Source organism: Oreochromis aureus, linkage group 3, assembly GCF_013358895.1.
Source record: "Oreochromis aureus strain Israel breed Guangdong linkage group 3, ZZ_aureus, whole genome shotgun sequence".
Taxonomy (NCBI): Eukaryota; Metazoa; Chordata; class Actinopteri; order Cichliformes; family Cichlidae; genus Oreochromis; species Oreochromis aureus.
Genome location: NC_052944.1, coordinates 10,974,347 through 11,001,852, shown reverse-complemented (window position 1 = coordinate 11,001,852; position 27,506 = coordinate 10,974,347). Strand labels below are relative to the sequence as shown.

General features: G+C 38.1%; 4 protein-coding genes across 6 annotated transcripts; all 4 read left to right on the top strand.

Annotated features, from left to right (window-relative positions):
- Positions 1 to 1,714: 1,714 nt before the first annotated feature.
- On the top strand, positions 1,715 to 3,737 carry LOC116316435 (immunoglobulin kappa light chain-like). The gene is made up of 5 exons (XM_039609640.1): positions 1,715 to 1,769; positions 1,857 to 2,558; positions 2,652 to 2,777; positions 2,864 to 2,907; positions 3,032 to 3,737. The coding sequence occupies exons 1-5, from the start codon at positions 1,715 to 1,717 to the stop codon at positions 3,149 to 3,151; spliced, it is 1,047 nt and encodes a 348-aa protein (XP_039465574.1). The 3' UTR covers positions 3,152 to 3,737.
- A 6,480-nt stretch (positions 3,738 to 10,217) lies between these two features.
- LOC116316459 (immunoglobulin kappa light chain-like) lies at positions 10,218 to 11,665 on the top strand. Its single transcript, XM_031735013.2, has 5 exons — positions 10,218 to 10,272; positions 10,362 to 11,060; positions 11,146 to 11,271; positions 11,358 to 11,401; positions 11,526 to 11,665. Exons 1-5 carry the CDS (start codon positions 10,218 to 10,220, stop codon positions 11,643 to 11,645), a joined length of 1,044 nt encoding a protein of 347 aa, XP_031590873.1. The 3' UTR covers positions 11,646 to 11,665.
- A 2,909-nt stretch (positions 11,666 to 14,574) lies between these two features.
- On the top strand, positions 14,575 to 18,375 carry LOC116316457 (immunoglobulin kappa light chain-like). 3 transcript variants are annotated; one of them, XM_039609654.1, is made up of 6 exons: positions 14,578 to 14,610; positions 16,554 to 16,702; positions 16,817 to 17,518; positions 17,616 to 17,738; positions 17,832 to 17,872; positions 17,959 to 18,375. In XM_039609654.1, the coding sequence occupies exons 2-6, from the start codon at positions 16,603 to 16,605 to the stop codon at positions 18,052 to 18,054; spliced, it is 1,062 nt and encodes a 353-aa protein (XP_039465588.1). In that variant the 5' UTR covers positions 14,578 to 14,610; positions 16,554 to 16,602; the 3' UTR covers positions 18,055 to 18,375. The 3 variants fall into 3 exon arrangements, with proteins under 3 accessions (XP_039465589.1, XP_039465588.1, XP_031590871.2); XM_039609655.1 differs by lacking the exon at positions 16,554 to 16,702 and having other exon boundaries at positions 14,575 to 14,610; XM_031735011.2 differs by lacking the exon at positions 14,578 to 14,610 and having other exon boundaries at positions 16,102 to 16,702.
- A 4,402-nt stretch (positions 18,376 to 22,777) lies between these two features.
- Positions 22,778 to 24,431, top strand: LOC116316456 (immunoglobulin kappa light chain-like). The gene is made up of 5 exons (XM_039609657.1): positions 22,778 to 22,994; positions 23,114 to 23,813; positions 23,942 to 24,058; positions 24,139 to 24,182; positions 24,292 to 24,431. Exons 1-5 carry the CDS (start codon positions 22,895 to 22,897, stop codon positions 24,297 to 24,299), a joined length of 969 nt encoding a protein of 322 aa, XP_039465591.1. The 5' UTR covers positions 22,778 to 22,894; the 3' UTR covers positions 24,300 to 24,431.
- The last annotated feature ends 3,075 nt before the right edge of the window (positions 24,432 to 27,506 follow it).

Genomic DNA, 27,506 nt, shown 5'->3' with positions numbered 1-27,506 from the left:
TAATAGCATTAACATTTTTTTTTAAATCTCATTAATCGTGATGACAGCTTAATCTGTGTTAACGCGTTCGTTAGGACACACACACACAGAGCTGTGGTCATAGTTTACGGGTCTTGTCCTCAACCTCAAACATTTGAGGACTATGACAAAAAGGCTGGAAAAGAAAAGGTGCATGGACACTAACCAATGTAAATGAACTGTATTATGTGTGAGTGCTCAAATATCCAAGCAGAATTATGCCTGTCTGTCTGAACTTAACAGTATCAGAAGGGCATCATCAAGTTTTTTTTTTTTTTTTTTTTTTTTATAAAAAGCATATTGTGTCAGTTCTAGTTGGCCAGTCAGTCTTAGTTTTGAAGCGAAAAAAGTGTTAAGAATTTCTTCATATAGCACAGCAGTTTGAGTAAAATGACATCTGCACGATTTGCCTTCTGATATGTTTCTCTTGGCTGATGTCAGGGTGTGTTGTGTGGCAGGCAGGAGATTGGACCCAAATTCAGGACTCGGTAAAAAAGGATAGAACTTAGGGCGCAGTGTTATTGCCGGATGAACTCTTCATGGAAATAAACACTTAAAAAAAAAAAAAAATCAACCAAAACCTCAAGTATGAAACATAAACTAAACTAGCACTGGAAACTAGACACAAGGAAGCACAGACTTGAAACACAGCACAAAAAGAGGGTATGAAGATTAACGACATGACAACAGGCAATGAATGATGGAGGACTAAAATACACCACAGAGTAATCAGGGAAACTCAAGAAAAACAAACCTGGAGTAAGAGCGAGGATATTTCCTGGAACACGAGGGGAGAAAACACAGCACGAAGAGAGTGTACGATGCGACAACAGACTGAGGACTAAAATACACAGGCAGGATAACGAGAGGATGGGGAACGGGTGGAAACACGGCTGGGACTAATCAGATGTAAAGAGACACAGGAAGCAAAGCAGACTCCACTGACAGAGGACAAGGACTATCAAAGTAAAACAGGAAACACACAGACTGACAAGATACATACACTTAACACAGGAACGTATTCTATGAGAAGGTGTGTCCAAAGGTTATACTGCATTTAACCCATATATTCTTATTTTATGTAACCCATAAACTTACGTGCAGTGTTATCCACATTTAGATCAGAAGTTTGTACCACTTGTTGTATGAGCACTTATTGATGCATACCGCTTGTTTTGAGATTTAATGATTAGGATTATTAATATATAACCTTTAATCATGTTATGGCTTATTGTGACAAATCAAGACAGAAGGTTAGTTGGAGTTGGCTCATCGGAATATGCACCTGGCCTTGCACCTGATGAAATTCCAAACTTTAATGATAATTGACTGTTTAATTTAAAGGTTCTTATATAAAAACAGGCAGTACTGAACATCATATTTCAAAAAGAAAATGAAGCTTAGAAAAGTATGCTGCAAAAAAACATGGAATAAAATGGTTGAAAAGAAACAGGTCCTCGAAAATGCAATAACCTGCCATCCCTTAGTGAACTATATACCTTCTTTTGCCGTCATTTATGTTGTTTCCTAACAGTCCAGACACTAAGCTTAACATATAGGTGTCAGCTGACACGTGATCAAGTTCCCTAAATAGGACATGCTGTGTCATTTGTGGTTGGCCAATCAAACACAGTCTTCTTTGAAAAGCAAAGACAGGTTCAAGAATCTTTTCATTCAGCACCAGAGTCTGAACACGATGACATCTGCACAGTTTGTCTTCTATCTGACATGTTTGTTCTTGGGGGAAACGGGTGAGTTTTTTAAAACTGCAGTACGAAACTTTTACAGTCCTTTCTTGTGTCTAAAATGTTCATTTACGTTCTTTCATTTTATTTCAGTTCACACAAATGACCTCAAATTCTCCTTGTCTGTTCATCAAGAAAGACATTTTGTATCAGCTAACACTGGGGGCAATGTGACTCTGCGCTGTTTGTATGAAGGTAACGATGTGGCAAGGCTTTACTGGTATAAGTTAAATTTGGGAAAGGAGTCAAAGCTCATTTGTACTGTCAACACAGTGGACAATCACGCCATGTTTAATGATGAATTCAACACTGATCCACGATTCACAGTGAATTCTGAAAAAGGAAAGATTGACTTAAAGATAACAGACCTGCAAATTTCTGACTCTGCTACTTACTATTGTGCAAGCAGCTATGGGTACAGGTTTACATTTGCAGAGGGTACTGTCATTGATGTAAAAGGTTCAGGGTCGAACATCCCAACTTTAGTGCAGCAGTCAGCATCTGAGACCATCCAGCCAGGAGGCTCTGTGACTCTGAACTGTACAGTACACACTGGGACCTGTGATGAAGAACACAGTGTTTACTGGTTCAGAGACTCTGAAGAGTCTTTCCCAAGAATCATTTACACTCATGGAGGCAGAAATGATCAGTGTGAGAGGAAACCCAACACACAGACACACACTTGTGTCTACAACCTGCCAATGAAGAGCCTGAATATGTCTCATGCTGGGACCTACTACTGTGCTGTTGCCTCATGTGGACACATACTGTTTGGAAACGGGACCAAGCTGGAGTGTGAGTAACTGTTTTTTTTTTTTTTTTAAATAACACAGTCTTACATAGCAGCAAGCTAGAGGATCTATAATGTTTCGAGGTGTCTGTCCACAGATGAGGGGAGCGGTTGTGTCTTTGTGTATTTCTTGAGTGGAGCTTTGGCATTCACCACACTTCTAAGTGTTTTAATGGCTTTATTATTGTATGTGACCCACAAGAGAAGCAACTTCAAATGTGCAGGTACTGCAACTTTTATTGTTATTGACATTAACTACTCAGTACTGACACAGCTTTACAGTAAGAACATTTTATTTGTTTTTCTTCAGAGTCTCGTTCAAGAATTTCTCCTGTTTCTTCAGCAGTCACACAGGTAATTTTTGGGGGGTTAACATTAAAATATTAACATAACTGGAACATTTTGGACTCACTTTGTTTTCATTTTTATTTATTTTGAGCAATTTTAAATAATTTTGCATTTGATATTTTATAAACAGGTAGCTCAAAATGAAGAAAACATCCATTATGCCGCTTTGAGGCACCACAAGGCTGACAGACCAAGAAGACTGAGAAACAACAGCAAGGCTGAATGTGTCTACTCAAGTATAAAGCAATAGAAGTGGACGTGTTTCTTATCTATATTAATACTTTCAATGTCTTGAAAACATTTGCTTTCTGTTTCTCTGTACATAATATGAGCAGGCAAGCTCTGTATTAACTTTAGCTCAATTTTTACCAAATACAAAACAGTTTTTGCTTTTAACATAAGTAAGAGCTTTTAATCGGGGCAGGAATCAAAAATTTGCAGTGCATTTTTGAGATTGAATACACAGAAGTGAAGACATATTTACCGTTAAATCCATAATTTGTTTTTGATGAAAACTTTTTACTGTAGCAGTTGTGAAGTAGTGATGAGTGATTAAAACTGTCTATTCTCTCAGACTTAAAACAAGGAAAGGAGATGTCACAATGTTAACTATGCAGTGCAGAGAATCTGCATTGGGCTGTGTCTGATATTCATGACTTCAGTTCCATGACAATTTTTGAAAAGGCTCATAATTTGTCACTACAAAATCTAACAAATACAGGCAACACATACAAATCCAGTATAATCAGTGTCCGATGCCCAATGTTACCATGGGGAAAAAACCCTAAACTTTATTATATAAATATATATTATATAAATATAATAAAGTTTGTCATCTATTTTCCAGACTGGTAGAAATACGAGTCGTGTATAACAGCCACGTAAAAACTCCAAAACACGTACAAAACACAACAGAAGTGCTCCAGAATGCTAGGCGCAGTGTTGAGCTTTTGTTACTTAGAGGCTACACAAGCCAGCAAGTACCAACGACCGGATTTGGTGTGTAGTAGTAACAGGTAAATGAACATTTTTTTTTAAATTATTTGAATATGTATGAGTGCTTGTGTATAAATACACAAACAATACACATATGCTTTCAATTGTGTAATTTAAGTGATCTAGGTAGCTCTGTTTTGAAGTTCAGTTAACGCTAGAAATGTGTTTTGGAGTTTGTACGTGCTTAGGGGCCACTGTATATATTTATATATAAACATATATAAATAAAACCACTTTTTTTTTACATTAGTAATTCCTTTTGTGCATAATTTTATATTATCATTAATAATAAATTACTTAAAGCAACAAAACAACCTGAAGAGCCGGTTCGGAGCCGAAAGAGCCGGCTCTTTTTAGAGAACCGGCTCTTTCGGCTCGGCTCACTAAAAAGAGCCGGAAATCCCATCACTACTTGGGCCATGAACTGTTGTCTGTCTTGCCTGTTAGGAAGAAACACGTTTGCAGATAACTTCTGAAGCAACCTGTAGTACACTAATTTGGTGTTGTTCAAAGGTTGACAGCTATGCAGGCAAGTTTAAATTACAGTACTGTAGTGAAGTTTACAGACATGCACTATACTCAGCTTGCACAGAACAGGCTGTGGTGTTGATGGTCGCTGTGAGGTTACGCCAAGCATAGCAGACATCAATATATATTTAATATAATGAAGCTGATAAGATTCACTCATCAAATTCTGCCTGTTATACTGTCCTTATGGTAAATGGTAAATGGCCTGTATTTATATAGCGCCTTCTAGTCCCTAAGGACCCCAAAGCGCTTTACATATCCAGTCATTCACCCATTCACGCACACATTCACACACTGGTGATGGCAAGCTACGTTGTAGCCACAGCCACCCTGGGGCGCACTGACAGAGGCGAGGCTGCCGGACACTGGCGCCACCGGGCCCTCTGACCACCACCAGTAGGCAACGGGTGAAGTGTCTTGCCCAAGGTCACAATGACCGAGACTGTCCAAGCCGGGGCTCGAACCGGCAACCTTCCGATTGCAAGGCGAACTCCCAACTCTTGAGCCACGATCGCCCCAGGTGTCCAGGGGCTGGAAATCAGCCACAAAGCTTACATAACTGTTATATCTTTATATTTTGTTGATTTCAGATGGTTTAATCAATAAACAGCAGGAAAACTGTAGCAGCACAGGTCAGTTGATCACAGCCTTTACATGACTAAAAACTACTGGAGATTCCAAAACAACTTATTATGTGAGCAGTTTGAGTCACTCTTAGGGCTCCTGCACCTGCTGAAACCCACTTTAAAATCATGGAGGCACAGCTGCTAGGGTGGCAGGAGCCAGGAGCTGCTCTGCATCTTGTTGTTGTGTCATCTTAAATTGGTCATATGATGTTGACGCGCCGGCGTGTCCGTCGACCCAGAGGGTTAATAATTACTTTCTTGAACTGTCTACTGCAAGTTTTGACTGAGCGTCTTGGAGGTGACACATATATCTCATGTTCAGTGGTTTTACCTGCTTTCTGCCACCTGCATCACACCGTGGAGGTCTTCGATGAAGACTCGAACTATATGGTCAAATTTAAGACCGCCTTCACAGAGAACCTATCCTAACGTGTAGCTACACTCAACTGTCAGTGGCTCAAGATAGCTACTGTGCTTCACCCACGCTTTAAGGATTTAAAGTGTCTTGAAACGGGAGACTGAGAGAAGGTTTAGACAAGCCATCAGGCCCTGTTGCAGAAACAGTGGCGGTTTTTGATATGGGTGACATGGGCGGTTGCCCAGGATGGCGACGTGGCGATGTGGCATCATGGCATCGGTGAAAAAAAAGTTGCTCGCACCAATGCTGTCCCGACATCATGCAAGCACATTTTGGGGATTGCATAGGCACCGATAGGTTTTTTATTATCCATTTGCGAGGAGTAAGGGTGCCCTCTGTTTGTGAGGTGCGCCTGCTGCTTGCTGCACAGGTAGGAGAGGGGCGGGGCAGCAGGGGATTCTCTGGCTGGCTGGAGTGGCATCTAATAACTCAAATAAAGCAAAATAAAACAATATAAAAACAAACCAACAAACTAAGGCTGTCAACATTAACGCCGTCATCACTATTAAAACGATTAAAAATGTTAATGCAATAAATCCATCTGGAGCGTAGAATGACTCAAAACCCCCGAAATGACTCTGACAACGCTTTTCGGGCAGTTTGTCCAAAGTTCGTTCATTTTGCACTCCAGATGGGTTGATTGCCTAAAAAATTTTAATCGCATTAATCGTGATGACGGCGTTAAAGCGTTAATGTTGACAGCCCTTCAACAAATACAAAATCTGAAGACATTATGACAGGTCCTCAGTTTGGAAAAAAGAGAAAAGAAGAGGAGAAATGAGCAAAAGATAGAGGTAAGCAGATGTGTCTTTGGATAATAGCAGGTATTATGTATGACATGATATCCTGAAACAAGATAACATTCATTAGTAGGGATGGGAAAACTTCTGTTTACATATGTTATGCATTTGCATACTCTGTCTCTCACTGTTTCTCTGTTTTGAATCGAAATGTGGTTTAAATGCTTTTTTTTTCCAGAAATTAAAAGAGCTGGATTTTACAATATTCATGTCCATGTCAATTATTTCATTCTGTTGCCCACTAAAACCCTTTTAAATTAAAAAAAAACATTTGCGCTTTGGGGCAAATTTTTTGTGCAGTTAATCAAGATTAATTAATTACAAAGTCTCTAATTAATTCGATACATTTTTTAAGTGAGTCCCACCCCTGATAAATACACATGAGGGTGACAAAAGAAAAGGAAACACATGGGAAACAAAGGAAACATAATGACAAGACAGGAGGAAGCAAACTGAACACACTGAACATGAAACACAAGACTGTGAAAGTACAACAGGAAGCACGCAGGCGAAGATGCATGGACTTGACATGATGACAGGGAAATAGAAATTGGACATGAGACACAGACATAAGCAATAAATACAGAGGGCACGATGGCTAGGGAGAACACACAATGGAACACTGGTTTACATGTTTCCCACATGTAAACTAGAGGAGGAGACGAGACACAGAGGAAGAGAAAGGGAGCGGGGAGACGAGAGAGACACAAAGGGAGGAAGACTTAAACACAGGGGACTTGCACACTGAAGACTAGGGATGGGTATCGTTTAGGTTTTATCCGATACCGGTGCCAAACCGGTACTTTTGAAATGGTGCCGGTGCTTAAACGGAGCTTGAACCGGTGCTTAAAGAATGGACAACACAAACATTGTCCAAAAACCTCTCATGTTTAGCTGTTTTTGTAAAAAGATAATAATGTTAGCCTTTTCTGCAGCTATAGGGCATATATGGTATCACTCTTGGCTGGAAAAACCTCTCATGTTTAGCTGTTTTCCACTTTTTCTTTGGTCATTTTAGCCTTTTTGGCCAGGGTGAAGGGAGTATCTGCCATCAAACAAGAAGACAGCCGCATGTAACTACGACGATGTTTGCTAGTTCACCTTACGTGCATTAATTTAATAACATGGTTAGCCTACTCAACGTAAATTACACACAAACAACATTAAGCTACTTGCCCAGAGAAGAACGGCTGCTGCTGCCATCATCACCCGTCATCATTTCTGCTACACTGGCAGGGCTAGGGGGCCAGGACTCTCCTCTTTGGGTTCTTGGGGGATGTTGCTAACTCCGGGTCCGATAACAGGCACCACACCCGCAGTAGATGCGCTCGGTGTGAGGTCTTGCAGCAAGCTATCAAATACGGTGCATTTCTTGGCTTTTAAAAAAACACTACGCGTCGCCAGGTTCGTCGTCAGATTCGAGGTGTTACCTCCTTTGCACAGTATCACCTTAAAACACTTGTTGCAGGCTGCTGAGTTTGCATATTTTGCTCTGAAGTACAGCCAGACTTTTGACTGCTTCGCCTTGGGCATTTTTAATCTGTAGCTCTGCTCTAAAAGAACGTACATACCTGGGCCCGCCTACTGTCCTTGGAAAGGTAAAATGATTGGCTAGAATCCAAAGTGTATGACATCTCAGGAAAAAAAAGCACCGAAATAAAACACCGAAATGTGCGCTGCTTTTTTGGCTGGTTACTACCGTTTATGTCTGACATAAACGGTACCGGATACCGGTACCCATCCCTACTGAAGACACAACATCATAACTACCATAGTAGGAAAGACAAAGACATGGGAGGAACCTAGACAGACAAGAACTAAATAGGAAAACAGAGAACTCCGACAGAACTAACCGAAGCCAAAGTATACAAACTAGAACATAATATTACAAAAAGGCATGAAACACAAAATGCGAACCGTGTCACCTTTAAGTTTACCACTCCAGCTCAGTTTAGATGTGGAGTCTTTTAAAAACAGTTAAAAACCTTTCTCGTCAATCAGGCCTTTTGCTGATATTCCTTTATTTATTTATTTATTTATTTTTTACCTTAAATTCTGTTTTTAACATCTTTCTTTGTTGATATTGTGTTGTAAATGTTTTTCAGGCTTTGTGACTGTTATTTCTATGAAAAGCGCTATATAAATAAACTTTGCTTACTTACTTAGACACACACACACACGGAGAAAGTGAGGAAACAGAGAGAGAAAGACTGATACCATGCAAGAATTACGAATTGGAAAAAAAGGATTTTCTTGATGTTTGCCAACTACCAAGTGGTCATCTTGCGATTTATATGCATGTCTATGTAGATTCATAAAAATTGCAGACTTTAACGGAATTTGGTAAAAATAGCAGAGTGATGCAGGACATGGCTGTTGCTGGTTACCTACAAAATAATTTGATTTAAGTGTTTGACAACCCAACCAATGAGCTAAACCTTCTTGGGAATTTTAATACATGTGGCTTTACTAGTTCTGTTGATACTGCTCGTTTGCAGATATGGCAGTCAGCCTTTTCTTTATCACTCTGAGATCTGCTGACCCCCTGTACATTGTTCTTTTTCTTAGGTTCTAAGGTTTTTACTTTCATAGGTGCTCTGTGAAAAATACTGGTTCAAGGTTAAAAAAAAAAAAAAACCCCAGGCAACATAAAAAATGCAACAAAAAAATCTTGCAAAGGCATTGGGCAAAATGTAAAAGCTAACATGAGAGCATATTTCATTTGCTTCCATTCAATGGCTTCCTGTTAAATCCAGAATTGAATTCAAAATCCTGCTCCTCACATAGAAGGTCTTAAATAATCAGGCCCCATCTTAATGACCTCATAGTACCATATCACCCTATTAGAGAACTTCGCTCGCCCACTGCAGGCTTAGTTGTTGTTCCTAGAGTATTTTAAGGTAGAATAGGAGGCAGAGCCTTCAGTTTTCAGGCCACTCTTTCATGGAACCAGCTTCCAGTTTGGATTCAGGAAACATACACTCTACTTGTAAGATTAGGTTTCTTCCTGTTAAAAGGAAGTTTTCTTCCCAGTGTTGCCAAAGTGCTTGCTCATAGAGGGTATTGTGTGGTCTAACTTACAATATAAAGCACCTTGAGTCGACTGTTGCTGTGATTTGGTGCTGTATAAATAAAAAATTTAATGAACTGCAGTGGCTTCTTGCACCTTAATGGTAGGGATAAATGGCTGCATGTGTGTGATGATGGTGCAGCAGTGAGTGACGTGAGGGTATACTGGCAGCTTATGTGTGCTTTGGTTGTAACTGTATCTCTGCTTTAGCTCTGGGAGGGCTACCATGTTCAGTGTTTACTTTGATGCTTGCCATAATCAAACACTTGCTTGCTTAATTTGCTGCTTAATTTAGAATTATATAACAAGGGGACAGACATGAAACTGCTTGATAGTCAATTAATCCATTATTTTTGACCCTCTGAACTCTTCATTTAAACGCTGAAGTTGTAATCCTGAACTTCAATGACATCTTAATTGTTTAATTAAAAATCGACTGTGTTGGACTAGAGAGGTAAACTACAAAAATTGTCTTTGAACAAAAAACCATGGAGCTGCTGTTTGTCATGTGGTAAAAGTTAGCAGCCGGTATTAAACACCATATTTCAAAAAGGAAATGACACTTACTAAAAGTATTCTGCAAAAAACATGGAATAGGGTGGTATAATGGAAACAAAGGTCATCTAGAACATGGGTTTTAGATTAGTAGGGAAGACTAGATTGGTCTTCCCTTACCGAACTAGTCTTTTACCGTCATTTATGTTGTTTCCTAACAGTCCAGACACTGAGCTTAACATATAGGTGTCAGTTGACACGTGATCAAGTTCCCTAAATAGGACATGCTGTGTCATTTGTGGTTGGCCAATCAAACACAGTCTTCTTTGAACAGCAAAGTGAGGTTGAAGAATCTTTTCATTCAGCACCAGAGTCTGAACACGATGACATCTGCACAGTTTGTCTTCTATCTGACATGTTTGTTCTTGGGGGAAACAGGTGAGTTTCTTTTTAAACTGGAGTCTGCAACTTTTACCGTCCTTTCATGTGTCTCAAATGTTCATTTACGTTCTTTCATTTTATTTCAGTTCACACAAATGACCTCAAATTCTCCTTGTCTCTTCATCAAGAAAGACATTTTGTGTCAGCTAATACTGGGGACAATGTGACTCTGCGCTGTTTGTATGAAGGTAACGATGTGGCAAGGTTTTACTGGTATAAGTTTAATTTGGGAAAGGAATCAAAGCTCATTTGCATTATCACAGTGGACAATCACGCCATGTTTAATGATGAATTCAAGAGTGATCCACGGTTCACAGTGAATTCTGAAAAAGGAAAAATTGACTTAAAGATAGAAAATCTGGACATTTCAGACTCTGCTACTTACTATTGTGCAAGCAGCTATGGGTACAGGTTTGCATTTGCAGAGGGTACTGTCATTGATGTAAAAGGTTCAGGGTCAAATATCCCAACTTTAGTGTATCAGTCAGCATCTGAGACCATCCAACCAGGAGGCTCCGTGACTCTGAACTGTACAGTACACACTGGGACCTGTGATGAAGAACACAGTGTTTACTGGTTCAGAGACTCTGAAGAGTCTTTCCCAAGAATCATTTACACCCATGAAGGCAGGAATCATCAGTGTGAGAGGAAACCCAACACACAGACACACACTTGTGTCTACAACCTGCCAATGAAGAACCTGAATATGTCTCATGCTGGAACCTACTACTGTGCTGTTGCCTCATGTGGACACATACTGTTTGGAAACGGGACCAAGCTGGAGTGTGAGTAACTGTTTTGTTTATATATTCCAATCTTACATAGCAGCAAGCTAGAGGATCTATAATGTTTCGAGGTGTCTGTCCACAGATGAGGGGAGCGGTTGTGTCTTTGTGTATTTCTTGAGTGGAGCTTTGGCATTCACCACACTTCTAAGTGTTTTAATGGCTTTATTATTGTATGTGACCCACAAGAGAAGCAACTTCAAATGTGCAGGTACTGCAACTTTTATTGTTATTGACATTAACTACTCAGTACTGACACAGCTTTACAGTAAGAACATTTTATTTGTTTTTCTTCAGAGTCTCGTTCAAGAGTTTCTCCTGTTTCTTCAGCAGTCGCACAGGTAATTTTTGGGGGGTTAACATTAAAATATTAACATAACTGGAACATTTTGGACTCACTTTGTTTTCATTTTTATTTATTTTGAGCAATTTTAAATAATTTTGCATTTGATATTTTATAAACAGGTAGCTCAAAATGAAGAAAACATCCATTATGCCGCTTTGAGGCACCACAAGGCTGACAGACCAAGAAGACTGAGAAACAACAGCAAGGCTGAATGTGTCTACTCAAGCATAAAGCAATAGAAGTGGACGTGTTTCTTATCTATATTAATACTTTCAATGTCTTGAAAACATTTGTTGTTTGTTTGTCTGTTCATAATATGAGCAGGCAAGCTCTGTATCAGTCTCTACCAAATACAAAACAGTTTTTGCTTTTATCATAGGTAAGAGTTTTGAATCTGGACTGGAGGTCAGAGTTAGATCACATCAAGTGTAGCAAAGGTTAATATGAGTTTTAACTGATGATGCTTAGATTCATTCACTGAATTCTACCCTTATACCAACTTTATACTATCTAGAAAAAAGACAGCATAAAAAGTGTCAGTGTAGAGGATACAAATCAGCCAGGACATGTCAAGAAACATCTGCTTACATCTTGTGAAATTCACTTGTGTATATTCACAAAGAGGAGTATATGTCAGAGCAGCAGGAGCCCAGATCAACTGTTCACAGTCTGTACACTAAGAAAATCTAATATAAATTACTGTGAGTTATGTGTGCAGAGAATCTGCATTTTTACATAGGTAAAAATAGAACCTTGCCAAATTTAGCATTTTTTTTTTTTAAATGGTTACATTGGGCACTGATTATACTGGCGTTGGGGACACTTATCTTTTTTATGAGACTAAAATTATACAATATTATGTGATCAGCTGTTGAATGTGCATTTTATTCTATTAAGCCTGGCGAGCAGTTTTGTTCTGCTCTGTTTTTACTTGTTTAATGTTTTTGTTTACGTTTCCAAAGTGAAATTATTAAAAAATATGTAAAAATAGAGTTAACAAAAAATTTTATACTTCCTTTTAAAGCTGTTTTCATAAATCTACTAAACACAAAGTTTGAGAGCATGAATTTTATGAATTTTTGACATTGTGGTTTAGAACTGTAATCTTCTATAATCTTTCTCATTATTTTTACCATATTTCTTATCATCTCACCAAGCAAAATGCTTCAAACCTTTAAAATGGACACTGCTTTTTGATTGAAGTTTTTTGTTTTTGTTTTTTTTTAGTTTTCCAGGCCAGCTTTATATGTGCAGAGGAACTGCTCATCCATGGAAATACATGCCACAAAACTCCCAGTACACATTTGTTCTGTCAGCATTACAGGGTTCGTACGGGTGCTTATAATCCTTGAAAATGCTTGAATTCTAATGTCGTCTTTTCAAGGTTTGAAAAGTGCTTGAATTTCAGATGTGGTGCTTAAAAGTGCTTGGAAATGTAACTGTATTTCATTCACAATAAATAGCTATCTGATTGAATTGTTTTCTTATCAGATAGAGAAATAAAATGATTCGCAAAAAGCAAAAGCAAAATTTCCCCGCCTGGGGCCTGTTCTTCGTACCTCGCTTACTACATCCAAGATCAAATGACACATCCAAGATCAAATCATCGCGCTAACTTTGAGCTCGCTAATCCGGTTCTCCGAACACACCTGTTGTTGACGATTAGTATAGCTGGATGAAGTAATCTGAGATCACTGGGTAGCTTAAAAGGGGCTACGCATCGATAGTAGAAACATTGATCGGCAACCCTGTGATTGGTCGGCGAAGATGTGGAAGGAGCGCACTCAGTGTATTACGGCAGCAGAGCAAGAACTCTTGATTTTGGGATATCAGGAGTTTCAGAGTTTAATTAAAACGCAGGGGAACACTGCAAAGGCTGCAAAAGCAAGGAGAGAGGGCTGGCAGAAAGTTGCTGACAAATTAAACTCGTAAGTGATCCATGATATTACATTATATCATGTGATATTATATTATACCACATTATATTATATTACATTATATCCTCTTCCACATTAGAGCCACAACAGGACCCACTAGAACATGGGAACAAGTAAAAGTGAAATATTAGAATATTCTACAGAATGGTAATATTTATCACTCATATTGCTTTTAGTCTCTGGAACAGAGACTAAAATAAAAATAATGAAATAAGACTGAAATAACCTGTTTGTTTGTTTATAACAGCAACCAAGAAAAGGGCAGAGCACATAAAGACAGGTGGTGGTCCTGCACCCCCTCGTCACACCCCTTTTTGTACTGTGACATTTATTGACATTGTGGGTTTTTTGTGTGTAGTTTGACATAACACTCCATCACTTTTACCTGTTCCCATGCAAGGGGTGACTGAAGCATGCACAGTAAGTTGGGAGATATATATATACCTATAGAGAGAGAGAGAGAGAGAGAGTAAATAATACCCTCTCAGGAGAATCGATATCTCTCTATGAGCACACCGTCGCGCTGAGCTAAAGGATCCTGTCTATCCCGCAATATACGCTAAATTCTGTAAACTCTCCTTATCAATCTTGCACCTTCCTTGCTCGCGTACAAACGGACAGGACATGGCTGCGACAGACTTCCCAAATCCACCTTCGCTTTTTTAGCCGTGGTCTGTCATCTTGATTGCACGTAGTAATTTACTATTACTACTCTAAAATATGAATTACATCTGACATGATCTACTACATGTAATAGAATGATTAATAGTACATTTCCCTTTTTTTCGGAAATGACCTGTATGTATCTGTATGAAATCAATAAAAGAATCAAATACATTATCTTTAGTTACATTGCTAATATTTATTTATGGTAAAACAGTGGCGAAATATCGCTCTTGCTTTCATATAACTGCAGCGGACATACCTGAGAGGCCGCGATCTAATCCTGTTTACATAAAGTAAACCTGCTCCCGAGCAGGTTTACGCTTACGGATCTGTTGCTATGACAGCAAGTCCCAGATGAGCTTCGGAGAACCGAACGATCCAAGATCACGCGAAATCGTCAACATTCAAATCCGGCTAACTTACTTAGCGAGGTACGAAGAACAGGCCCCTGGGCTGCCTTGCGTCTGTTTCAATATGTGACCCCGCCCCTCCCTCGGACAGTCGGGGATGAGTGCGCTAACATACTTGTAGGTTGCTGTTTTAATGAGTGTTTGATGGGAAACAACAATGGCGGTGTTTGCGTTCTCCAGTCGCATGATAGGTGAGTCCTAATAAATAGTTTTACAGTACGCGTACGTTACACATGCTATTTTTTTTTAATTATTTTTAATTTTATTATTTTGCTAGCTATCAAACTCGCTGGAGAAATGATTGAAATGCACTGAGTGTGATGCAGTATGGCAGCACTATTACAGAATATGCTGTGAATTTAGCTAACATTACTTAGCAGTAATATGAGTTAATTTACTCAAGTGAAAGCTTTAAACATTAGCCCGATACATAACTAGCTAACTTAAGGCTTTCTGATTAACTCTCTGGGGTCGACGGACCCAGAGTCTCCATTTCAACTTGGGTCAAACGTGCGGACTTCAAACTATATACCAGTTTTTAAATTGTGTTGATAGGTCACGTAAAACCGATGTTTTGGGGGGGGGTTTTCTGAATAAAACAGTGGCATTTACTCCAGGACGAAACGGTAAAAACGTTTTTTTATGGAGAGCGCTAGCAAACACGCTTTACTTGTGAGTGAAAAAAGAAAAAACACTCCTTCCCTATTGGTGGAAAAATGTACCATGTCGGCCAATCAAAAAATGATACGGCAACATGTGGTATTTGGTTGTTGGGAAGAGAGAGAGCGAGTGAGCGAAAAAGAGAGAGAGAGTTTTGATACGTGAGAGATTTGTGACGTTTATCATGTTTGGAGTCTGAAGTTAGTGTGTTGTCTTGTGTAGTTAGTGTGTAGTATAGTCGTTTTGTTTTGTGTGTCAGTTCTACTAATGAACGTCACAGTTGCTGCAAAAAAGCCACCAAAGGCAGATTGCAGTGTAAACGCTGAGTGACACACCTGCTGTCAGACCTGCAGGTTTATCCCTGTGCTGTTCTCATCTGTTATAGTGGACACAAACTATGTTTTGGAGTTGCATAAATAATTTGTGTGCCTTCTTATTTGACGAAGAGCACCTGATTGTTCTGAAATAGTTATGAATGGTTATATAAAAAACGTCTGAGCCTTGGCTGCATTTTTAGGTAAATAGTACTATATAACTTTGTTGTTTGCAAAACTTGTTCATATTTTTTTTTTAAAATGTCCAATTTCTATTTGCATTTCAAGTTATGAAAATGATTAGTTAAACATGCTTGTGGTTTTTACAGTCAAAAATGTCACTTTCTACTTGTATTTTAAATTTTGTATGAATCTAGATAAATTGTGCTTACACATTATGTCAAAATGAGTAAATAACAGATTGGCAAGATAAACAGTTTTTAAAGGCGAAATATAGAGGCCAAATCAAAAGTAGTTGAAAACGGCCAATTATACCCTGGACCCCAGAGGGTTAACGGCTGAAAGCAAAGTTGTCACCAAGTACTGTTTATATTTGTGTGTATTGCTGCAGCTTTTTTGAGTATTAATTTTGTGCCTTTGGGTGAAATAATGGTAATATGAGTGATTCATATGGTCACAAAGAATAGCCACTTGTTTCTGTGCTACCAAAGTTCCCCGGCTTTCATTCAAAATGTGTTTATCGCCACCTACATATTAAACTACTTAAACAGTCAGTGCTGTTCTCAATGCCTGTCTGACTTGATGTTATTAGCACAAACACTTTAAAGGTGATCATTTAGGACTTCACGTTTTTCTATGTCCTAACAAAAGGGGAGCTAAGGTGTTTTTTCACATGGTCTTACTGAGGTGATGCAAATTGAAACATGCATTCTTTTTAATTTTTTTGGGGGGGGGGCCCTGGAAAAGCTTAAAAAGGGATCTTGAAATTGCTTAAAAAGTGCTTGAATTTGACCCTGAAAAAAGCGTACGAACCCTGGGATTAATGCTAGAGGAGGATTGAAACTCTTCTTGATTACATAGAGCATTAGCAACCTTCGTGCACTATGCGCCGCTCAGGTCACACACTTTGTTCTCCATGTGTATCTCTCACCAAGTTTTGACACTATGCTGTGAATGTGAAGCTGTTTCCTTGCATACAGTGTGACTTTAAATCAGCCAATCAAATACAGTCTTGCACCTGAAGAGACTATGAACAGAAAGATTCTTTCCATTCAAGTCACGGATTTGAACATGATGATATCTCCACCATCTGTTTTCTATTTGATGCTTTTGTTCTTTGGGGAAATGGGTGAGTTGTGTTTTTTCCTCAGTAACTTTTATCTTTTACAGATCAAGGTCACTGATGTTTCTTCTACGTGTTTCTAAATCAGTTGTCTTTGTTTTTTTCCTTCTATCATTTAAGCTCAGAAGAGTCATCAGTCCTCATCTGTTCATCAAGACAAAGGGTTTATATCCACTAATGTCGGGGAGAGTGTAACTTTGCAGTGTTTCTACGAAGGTGAAGTGGCGGCAAGGTTTTACTGGTATAAGCAAACACTAGGAGAGAGGCCAAGGCTCATTTCTAGCTTCTATTCGTATGATAAAAATGGCACTTTCTATGATGAATGTGAGAACAATCCACGCTTCACACTGTCTACTGAAAAAGCTCAAAATCATTTGATGATCACAGATCTGCAGGTTTCGGACTCAGCTACCTATTTCTGCGTGTGTAGCTTTTCGGTAAGTTTTGAATTTGCAGAAGGAATCACTGTGAGTGTTAAAGGTTCAGCTTTGAACAGCCGGCCTTTAATTCAGCAGTCTGCATCTAAGCCCATCCAACCAGGAGGCTCTGTGACTCTGAACTGTACAGTACAGACTGGGACCTGTGATGAAGAACACAGTGTTTACTGGTTCAGAGACTCTAAAGAGTCTCATTCAGGACTCATTTACAGCCATGGAGGCAGGAATGATGAGTGTGAGAGGAAACCAAAGACGGACACGAACACCTGTGTGTACAGCCTGCCAATGAAGAACCTGGATGTTTCTCATGTTGGGATCTACTACTGTGCTGTTGCCTCATGTGGATACCTGCTTTTTGGAAACGGGACCAAGCTGGACTTTGAGGGTAAGTACAGTTAAGAAAAGTTCTTTCTCCCACTTTGACGTCAATACTTTAACAAAGTTGAAAACTCAGTAATGTCTCCTGCTGTTTGAATATGTAGACAAGCTGGACTCTCTTCTCTTGGCATATGTCTTAAATGGAGCAGTCGCATTCAATACAATCGTGATTGTATTTCTAATTTCCTCAATGAGTTTGAAGAAGATAAAACACTGTCTCTGCACAGGTAACTTGTGCTGTAATGTATGCATATATACAAGATTCATATACACTGAATTTCATGTTACTTTGATATCAAATCTATTTTTTGGCTTTCCAGAATCTCTCAGATTTTCAGATCTCGCCATGACAAATGAAATGGTAATGTCTTCTTGGATTGATGGGAAATTGTGTTGTTGTTTTTTCCCCACTAACCACATTTGTGATTTTCATCTTTTCTTTACCAGGGCTACCAAAGTTTTTTAAGGGCGAACAAGATCAACAACACAGGAAGACATGGGGATGACACCTGGAGTGAATGTGTGTACTTTAGTGTAAATTAGTAAAACTAATGTTTCATCTGTGTTTATCAGAACAACATATCATGCTCTCTCGTTTTAAAGTATATCATGGTAAAGTTTTCAGACATCTGTGATGATTGTAGAGTTTTGTGTCAAAAAATTATTAAACAAAACTTTCCAAAAAAAAAAATGAATGCAAGTGGATTTCTGATCTACACTCACTTGTCAGTTGGAGCCGACTTTTTGCCTTCAGAGCTGCCTTTAACCTTACATGCTGTTTATATTCTAGGCCTTCACAAGAATGCCTCATAAATGTCTACAACAGATTTTGAGCTACAGATCAATTAAAATGTATAAATACCCTGTCTGACACAAATAAATGTATGATTAATCCCAGTGTGTGGTGACTTTTACAGAAAGGTAAGCATGATGATTACAGCCCAACCGCCACTGCCAACTTTCATGAGCTCAGAAACACAGACCTGGATTTTGAGTTTATTAAAATATATAAATAACAACAAAATCAACTGAATGAAATGGTTTGAACAGTGTGTGATGGTTAAAATCTACAGGGGACAAAATAAAAATTAAGCTTGTTAAACATATTACATTCAGACATTCTCATAGATGCTAATCTAACGTATCTGTTTTATTAAACTGGACACAGTCAAACCAGCCATCCCCTCTCCATCACGGTCAGCTTCCTTTGCTAATATACTTAAGGAGGTACTAACAACTTTTTTTACCCTCCAGCTTCTTTACATCACACATGTTGGCCAAGGTGATTGGCAAGAAGAAACTCATCTGTTATGATGATGCCTCAGTTGCTAATACTAATGCAACACAAAGCACAGATCATAATGAATCGAAAAACACTGGAAACAGAGCCATTCCCAGCTTGCCTAGCATGCTGGTGTCCCATCAGTTTACCTTGAATGACAAGCGGTTTGTGCACAATGAACATGCACAAACCCCAAGAAAAAAAGCTGCTGACCTCAGTCATTGCAGTCAATTTTGAATGTATCACTATGAATATAGCGGAGATTTCATCAACAAATCTGACTATGGACAAACGATGGTGGAAATGTAAAAGATGGATATACGTTAATTGACAGGAGAGGAGCTGTATGACAGCGCTGTCTGAGATGAAAGGCGAAAGACTGCTTTGCTTTGGTACTTTTCATTTATGCCCATTTTTAGAGAAAAACATTTATGTTCAAACAATTTCATGTTCTGTTTTTTTTTTCATAAGATTTAAAAACAGAACAACCATAATGATTTATTTATATTTTATCTAAAGTTATAGAGAACATTCTAGACATGCTGTGATTTATTAAACAAAACTTTTATAACTACCATCTATAATGATCAATATCAGTTCAACATTAGGGCAAACTTAGCATTAAGCAAACATTTTGCTCTATCTAATCTGTGCATTTAAAACACCTGGTGGAAATCTGTGTTTGGGATTTGCAAATACTTCCCACATCATTATTACTATTATTATTATTGTTGTTGTTGTTCACAATTAAGTGTAGTCCATTAATAATAGCTATAGCCAATAGCTATAAACACAATGGCATTTGGCTGGGAAGTAAACTCCAGATGTTGGGTGGTACTCTCAGGGACCAGAGTGAGATGAGGATGGGGAAGAAGAGCACATAAATGTAAAGCACGCAGAATAGAAGCTGATTGACTCACAGAAGGTGGGCAAGAAAATGACTGGACTAGAGTAATAATGTCAGTACTGAATAAGAAGAACAGACTAACATCCAAATATCCATGAATTGCTGCTGTGCAACAATCCCGCCAATAATCAGTGACTGCATGAAGATCATTAAAGCACACTGAATTGAAACTGACAGACTCATTGAAGGTGGGCAAGAAAGTGATTGGGCTGGGATTTGCAACAATCCCAGTATATGTTATTGTCGTCTGCCATTTTACTTCTTTTTCACCGACTAACAGACCATTTATACTTCAAAGCGACTGGCTCAATTGTGTGCTGTGTGTCTCTATTCAGATTTTCAAAATTCTGTACTGTCTATTGGCTTAATGGCAGATTTGACACATTCTATTCTCTCTTGTATGTTGATGGTTGTGAGTTCAAATGGAGCACAGAACATTTTTCACCATGCCTTCTTTGTTTTTGTGTGTTATGTTGTGTATTACATATCAACACAGTTTTTAGAAATCTTTTTTTTCCTCCTCATAATCTAAAGCACAAACTGTCATTTCCCCATGTACACAATTATTTCATACTGCAGAGCGGCAGCTTTACTACAACAAAGTAAATGACCCTGAACACTGAAGGTGACTACACTTTGAATACAAAAACAAAGGTGGCATCAAGAGAGGTTGGAGCCCCCCCCCCCCAATATCTGATTAGTAAGTTAAATGAGAAATATAACTGGAGTAGAGACAATGCCTGCTGTAATGTCTGGATTTTATGTGTATTTCAGCCTTAGTAGATTAGTGTCTGTAGTGCGTGGTCAGAATGATTATCTTGCAATTATTTTGAACTAGAAAATTTTTATTAAGTATTGTAATGGATAAACACAGTTTTATGATTTATATGTGACTTGGCTGATAGTTAATTACGCTTAATATTGCCAGGTGAATTGGTAAATTGCAAATTGTGATTGTCAAATACAGAGTTGTGAAGAGAAAAAGTAAAAGAACGAATTCCTCTGTAATTTAACTGAAAGGGAATTATGCTAAAATGAATGTTCATGTCAGAATGTGCTAAAGACAAATCTAATTGAAGTAGTGATGAAAAGCCATGTATGTGGGAAAATCGAGACATATATAGAGAGAATGATAGTGTTTGGCTGGACATCGGATGATTTCATGTAAACAACGTGATTGTCTGTTTAGATAAGGGGGGGAGTGAGTGGGCTCTTGACAGAGCATACATTAAAGCACCCATAGACAGTCCTGGGCTGTTCCCTGCGCCTTCTGTAAGATGAGCAGTTGGGAATTCCAGCAGAGATGCCAGTGGGATCAACCGTGGACTTCCAAATTGGACTTTGGCTCTATCTCTGCTCATCGTCATCACTGGTGTTTTGGATTGTAATTCTGAGAAGGATTTGGGCTTTTATTGCTTACATGGTGGATTGCAGCTTTCCAAGCTTCTCGCAGCTTCTCCCAACTTTGTGAAGATTTGGGATCCCACTGTATTCCTGAAGGGCTGAATATCTACAAAGTCCTGCTTTCCTGTTAGATTATTTTGTTTAACATTGAACAATGAGATAAAACACATCTCTAATGCTCTCTCCTCCAAGCTTGCTCCAACCTTCCCAATGATAAGAATAAAATTAGCATTAGCTCACAGTAGGTTAATCAGATAAGTATAACTGATGTGATTTGATTATTATTTTGTGATTATTATCATTATTATTTGCTTCTGCTTGTGCTTTACTCCTGCGAAATTGCTTTAATAAAATATCCCCTCATTAAAGTCTAAATTGTGGAATTTCTAAGCTTTTCTGAAATAGCAAAAGTAAAAATATGAATCTTCTGAATCCCTTGAGCCATACAAATCCAAGCCACTAAAATCAACCCAGAAATTCCAAGGCCCACGATTGAGAGGAGATTCCTGCTAACGGGTGTGGCTAATAAGACCAACCAGCAAGGCTACTCAGGACTTCCGTTTTCTTATCAGATGAAGCAGAGAAGACACACCTGGACTTAGAGGTAGTGAGAACTGGGCCAGTCCTCACACCCACACCAGCTCCATCTGAACTCTGCATTGCGTTGGCTAATGCACATAGGATCAGAGGTTGGGATGTTTTAAACAGAGAGCCAACACAGGCATATTGCATTGGGGTGCTGGTTCTGCAGATCTACACTAGTAAATAGCAAGAAAAAAACACACAGTGACATTTCCCAAATGCCACTTCTTCAGTTCCTCATGTTGATTTCTTATTTTGACTCATCTCCTAACATCTAGCCTTATACCCAGCGTTTCAAAATGATGTCAATTAATGTAACATTTGACAAATGCATCAAAGATTGGAAAAAAAGATTGATAAAATTGGTCATCATGAATAACTGTGAAGAAATATGATTTATATTGCTGGAACCAGTATGGATGGTTTGAAAGAGAATTTATTTTTAAACCTGTTAAAAATAAGTTGGTTTTATGGTTAAAAAAAAAGTATTGCAGGTTAATGCGTGAAATATTTTGCATTTTTCAAGGAAATGAAGAAGAACTGAAAAAAATTGTAAATCTCTTAAATGCATTTAAAAATAACCTTCAGTTTACTTATGAATACAATAAAGAAATACTACATTTCTTTGATATGTAGGTTACATGTAAGAGTGGCGAATTGATCACTTCCTTATATAGTAAAGATGCTGATAGAAATACATTATTATTAGCTAAAAATAGCTTAAAGTTTCCTTATGATCTTATTTTATTCAAGGTGTTTTTCATTTGAGATGTCATTTTTTTCGGTGAATCTCCTCTCTTGATTTGAGCTAGTTAAGAAAAATGTCAATAAAGAGTTAAAGATTTTAACTTTAGGCAGTGGCGAAGGAAATTGGTACTGCCAGCAGTTTCCCTAACCACTGAGCTTTTTGTCGGACAAACAACATTTACACTAAGTTGCTGTTGCTACATTTTTCTGTACCAAACTAGATATTAAAAAAATAATAATTTGATCAGTGAGATCTGCAAGGTGCCATGCGAGTAAGGCTGAGTGGTCAGTTACATTTCAATAACTACAATAATTTCAATGGAAAGTTAAAGAGCCACTTTGTTCTCCATGTGTATCTCTCACCAAGTTTTGACACTATGCTGTGAATGTGAAGCTGTTTCCTTGCATACAGTGTGACTTTAAATCAGCCAATCAAATACAGTCTTGCCCCTGAAGAGACTATGAACAGAAAGATTCTTTCCATTCAAGTCACGGATTTGAACATGATGATATCGCCACCATCTGTTTTCTATTTGATGCTTTTGTTCTTTGGGGAAATGGGTGAGTTGTGTTTTTTCCTCAGTAACTTTTATCTTTTACAGATTAAGGTCACTCAGTGACATGAGTTCTACTTTTTTTCTAAATCAGTTGTCTTTGTTTTTTTCCTTCTATCATTTCAGCTCAGAAGAGTCATCAGCTCTCGTCTGTTCGTCAAGACAAAGGGTTTATATCCACTAATGTCGGGGAGAGTGTAACTTTGCAGTGTTTCTACGAAGGTGAAGTGGTAGCAAGGTTTTACTGGTATAAGCAAACATTAGGAGAGAGGCCAAGGCTCATTTCTAGCTTCTATTCATATGATAAAAATGGTACTTTCTATGATGAATGTGAGAACAATCCACGCTTCACACTGTCTACTGAAAAAGCTCAAAATCATTTGATGATCACAGATCTGCAGGTTTCAGACTCAGCTACTTATTTCTGTGCAAGTAGCTTTTCGGTAAGTTTTGAATTTGCAGAAGGAATCACTGTGAGTGTTAAAGGTTCAGCTTTGAACAGCCGGCCTTTAATTCAGCAGTCTGCATCTAAGCCCATCCAGGCAGGAGGCTCTGTGACTCTGAACTGTACAGTACAGACTGGGACCTGTGATGAAGAACACAGTGTTTACTGGTTCAAAGACTCTGGAGAGTCTCATTCAGGACTCATTTACAGCCATGGAGGCAGGAATGATGAGTGTGAGAGGAAACCAAAGAAACACACAAACACCTGTGTGTACAGCCTGCCAATGAAGAACCTGGATGTTTCTCATGTTGGGATCTACTACTGTGCTGTTGCCTCATGTGGACACATGCTGTTTGGAAACGGGACCAAGCTGGACTTTGGGTGTGAGTAGAAGCTTAGCACACATTTTTTCTACTGATAAATAGTCCTGTTTACTTTATAATTAAAATTTTATTACAATTTGGAAAAGCTGCTAACATAATATCTTATTGTCATATTTGTTACTGCAGCTCAGGAGACTTTTCTTCTCTCGGTGTATTTCTTAATTGCTGCCTTGGCATTCACCACAATCCTGATCTTTATACTGGCTTTCTTACTTTATGGTATAAGCAGACGGCAGTGTACAGGTAAATGTTGCTGTTCATATATAGTTTATATAAAATTACCATCCAGTATGGTTAAAATATGATTTGTGTGTGTGTTTCAGGATCGAATGCAAGATTTTCAGCTTCCTCTATAACAAACTCAGAGGTAGAATAATACAATTCTAAATCATTTTGTCATTATGACAAATATCTGTCATTTTTAAAATTCTATACCATTGGCCATATTGTGATTGGTGGATTTATTTCATTACCAGAATTGTGAACCTGAAGAAACCCTTCATTATGCTGCTTTGAGGGTAAAAAAGACCGACAGATCTACAAGAAAAAGAGAGAATCCAGAGGATAAATGTCTGTATTCTAGTATCAAATAATAAAACTGGACATGTTTACTTCTGTGTAATAGGGCTTAAGCTTAGCAGTGTCATTTATGTGCATTTGTGTCCTAAATATGAGTAGTTTAAAAGTACATTGGTGGCTGTATTTTTCTTCTTTTTTTCATTTATTTCTAGTATAAATAAAACCTGAAAAGGTTGATTATAACAGTGCAGTATTTGCTGAATGTCCGAACATTCAATTTTTAAATTTTTTTTTATTCATAGTCAATATTTCATCATTGGCAGATAAGTTATTGATATATTAAAACAGCATCATTTTAAGTTGAAATTTGTTATGTCAATATGTCCAGTAATTGCTACTTACATAAATATATGTAACAAATATTCTTGGGCAAGATACTAACACCAAGTTGCTCTCCAATGCTTTCACTGAGATATCAATGTGTGTGGATGTTAAATAGAAAGCATTTACATTGTGTGAATGTGTGAATAAGGCAAGTTGTGTAAAGTGCTTTTAGTGTTCAGTTAAAGTTGTATTGAGTTGAGTATCATTACAGTTCATGTCAAAGACAAACAGTTTCTATTAAAGTGTTGATCTGAGCACCTGGCATTTCTAAGTTAAGTTGTTAATTTTCACAAGTTTTATACTTTTAGATAATATTTGACAAAGAAAAGTACTTAATTATTTGGGGGTTTTGTTAGTTTTATCACTGATTTTGATCATTCTATTACAGATCGTAAAATAAAAATTAGAACAAACCAATAAATAAACGGTATAACAACACAACAGCTAACGCATCTGAGAATGTTATTTTTACAAAAGAACATTATGAAAAGTTCAAAATTGATTTTGGATAATGTGTGGAATTTGTTTCACAATAAGTGTTCTGTTTTTATACCATCTTTATTTTATTTTCAACTATCTGAATGGCTTTATTTTAAAACTGACCATACAGCAGGTTTTAAAATGTTAAATCATTATTATAAAACTACAACAGTCAGAGTTTATCATCTCACCCACATCTGCTTCTGACCATTAACCCTGCAGCTTCTCCTCTGCTATGCATGCTGTTCTGCTTCAGTCGACAGCTTCACCTCCTCAGCTCTTCTGCTCAGGTCTGAAACCGTCAAATTTTGATCATTCTGCTCTGGATTTCTGAGTCCTGCGTAGTAATTAATATGCGACGGGAAAACTACCACACAGGTGAACGTTGAGGCAACAATATAAATGCTGCTCAGTCTGTGGTTTTTGGATAACCCCACCTGAGCATGTACTAAAAAAGTATCTGGTACACAGCAAATCCAGCATACCCAAATTAACACTATCAGATTTGATTTTAACACTATTAAAGTGTCTATATGGGCCCACACCAGAGAGTGTTAATTTAACTCTTTTTGGAGAGTTTGAAATACACATTTATTAAAAAGAGCCAATGTTTTGCTGAAAAACATGTATTTTGAACTGTGAACCGCAATTTCAAATCATTTTCTAAAACATGGAACAGTGTACATGCTCTCATTGGAATATTGTTTATCAAAGGGTCTGACACAGGTGCACTGGTCAATGCAAATAACAGCATGCTCATTACTCTTTTCTTCAATCCAATATGCATGTCCTCCATTCATCACTTTGTGGAACTTTAACGTACTTCTGCTCTCCCCCATATTCCATCTTCGCAAGCATATCCTGTGTGGAGATGCAGTCAAAATTAGTTGTGCAGTAATTAATTGCAGCACAGTTCTAAAAAAAAAGTTTTTTAAAAAATCCCTGTTTCAGGGCTCTAGACTAACTTTTTGCCACAGTTGCACTAGGCGCACTCAAATTTTTCAGCCGCATCACTTAACACCGCAGTTTTACATGTGCACTTTTTTGGGGGGGAAATTGCAGTCCATACAGACAATATTCATTTCTAAATGATCAACTAACAATCTTGTGCTTAAAGTGCTTTGGCAATATTGTAGAAAATGTTAAACTTAATCATCATCTCGGCTCCTCTGACGACCTGTTTGCTGTTGCATGCTGCTGAAAGGCAGTGGGGAGAGGGGACACTTGGGCAGTGCATTTATTGCAGCATATAATCAAAAACCAAACTGGTCGCACTCTAGAGCCCTGTGTTTGCTCAGTTTTTGTGGGAGATAGTTTTCAGGCTTCGAGTAGCGCCATAGTTTTATGCCAACATTTCACGATCTCAACATAGTTTTAGGTGTATTTGACTGAATATTCATATACAAGCATTTTTAACACTGTAGTATTTGCTTGCAAACAATAAATTTCAGTGAACTAAAACAGGTTATTATGCTATCACCGAGCAACGTGCCTATGCCTTTCACACAGCTTTGTCTCACAGCCTCCACACCATCACCACGAATATTTGGGGGATGGTGTCCTGACACAGCAAGGCACAGAAACTTTAAGGTGTGAGGTTAACCTAGAGGAAAACATGTCCATAAATTCTGGTGTGTTTGTGTTATTTTTCTGCTCTTATCATTACAGGGAGAAGCCTGCTGCAGAAGACAAAGCATGAGTAGGGCACCGGACCAAAGACTAATAGCGAAGCCGAGTTTAAACCACGGCTCCTCCCCAACTTTTTAAAACCAATCACATTCATGCCTTGTCTCTACCATACTATAAAAATGCTGTTCAGTAGGGAGTGGGATCCTGTCTTTGTCTGCTGGACCAGGAGAGGTCATTGCCACCATGTAAAATTAACTTGCACTTACACCCGCTTAATAAATTTGGAAAACTTATCACGACACAAGCCCGCTTCTCCACGCATTCAGTCACACATGCCCGGCTCAAAATCCTGCATCCTCAGCCCAGCAGAAATCATTCATTTTTTTGATCTAATTACAGTTGCTTACATATTTATTTATCAATCACATCTATGTAGTTTTGGCTCATTTTATAGCAGCCTTTCTGACAAACCAGCTAGATGTGGTGCAGTAGTGGTTTTACTTTCATTTGTGTGGGGTCAAAATAATGCCTTTGTTCTAGGTAAAACTGGTCATAAAAAAGTCATTTAATTTAACAGAGATACAAGGATTCCTAAAATCTCTGGTGGTCAAAATAACCAACTATTCTATTTCCAAGAATAGAAACAATAATTTTTAAATTAGTAATGACAGGACCACTT

Bases quoted from the DNA above. Each gene is read 5' to 3' on its own strand.
- LOC116316435 (XM_039609640.1), top strand. From the start codon at position 1,715: ATGACATCTGCACAGTTTGTCTTCTATCTGACATGTTTGTTCTTGGGG. The intron at 2,559-2,651 runs GTGAGTAACTGT...GTCTGTCCACAG, and splicing joins AAACGGGACCAAGCTGGAGT to ATGAGGGGAGCGGTTGTGTC. The intron at 2,908-3,031 runs GTAATTTTTGGG...TTTTATAAACAG, and splicing joins TTTCTTCAGCAGTCACACAG to GTAGCTCAAAATGAAGAAAA.
- LOC116316459 (XM_031735013.2), top strand. From the start codon at position 10,218: ATGACATCTGCACAGTTTGTCTTCTATCTGACATGTTTGTTCTTGGGG. The intron at 11,061-11,145 runs GTGAGTAACTGT...GTCTGTCCACAG, and splicing joins AAACGGGACCAAGCTGGAGT to ATGAGGGGAGCGGTTGTGTC. The intron at 11,272-11,357 runs GTACTGCAACTT...GTTTTTCTTCAG, and splicing joins AAGCAACTTCAAATGTGCAG to AGTCTCGTTCAAGAGTTTCT.
- LOC116316457 (XM_039609654.1), top strand. From the start codon at position 16,603: ATGAACAGAAAGATTCTTTCCATTCAAGTCACGGATTTGAACATGATG. The intron at 16,703-16,816 runs GTGAGTTGTGTT...CTATCATTTAAG, and splicing joins TTTGTTCTTTGGGGAAATGG to CTCAGAAGAGTCATCAGTCC. The intron at 17,873-17,958 runs GTAATGTCTTCT...TTTCTTTACCAG, and splicing joins TCGCCATGACAAATGAAATG to GGCTACCAAAGTTTTTTAAG.
- LOC116316456 (XM_039609657.1), top strand. From the start codon at position 22,895: ATGAACAGAAAGATTCTTTCCATTCAAGTCACGGATTTGAACATGATG. The intron at 22,995-23,113 runs GTGAGTTGTGTT...CTATCATTTCAG, and splicing joins TTTGTTCTTTGGGGAAATGG to CTCAGAAGAGTCATCAGCTC. The intron at 23,814-23,941 runs GTGTGAGTAGAA...TTGTTACTGCAG, and splicing joins GGGACCAAGCTGGACTTTGG to CTCAGGAGACTTTTCTTCTC.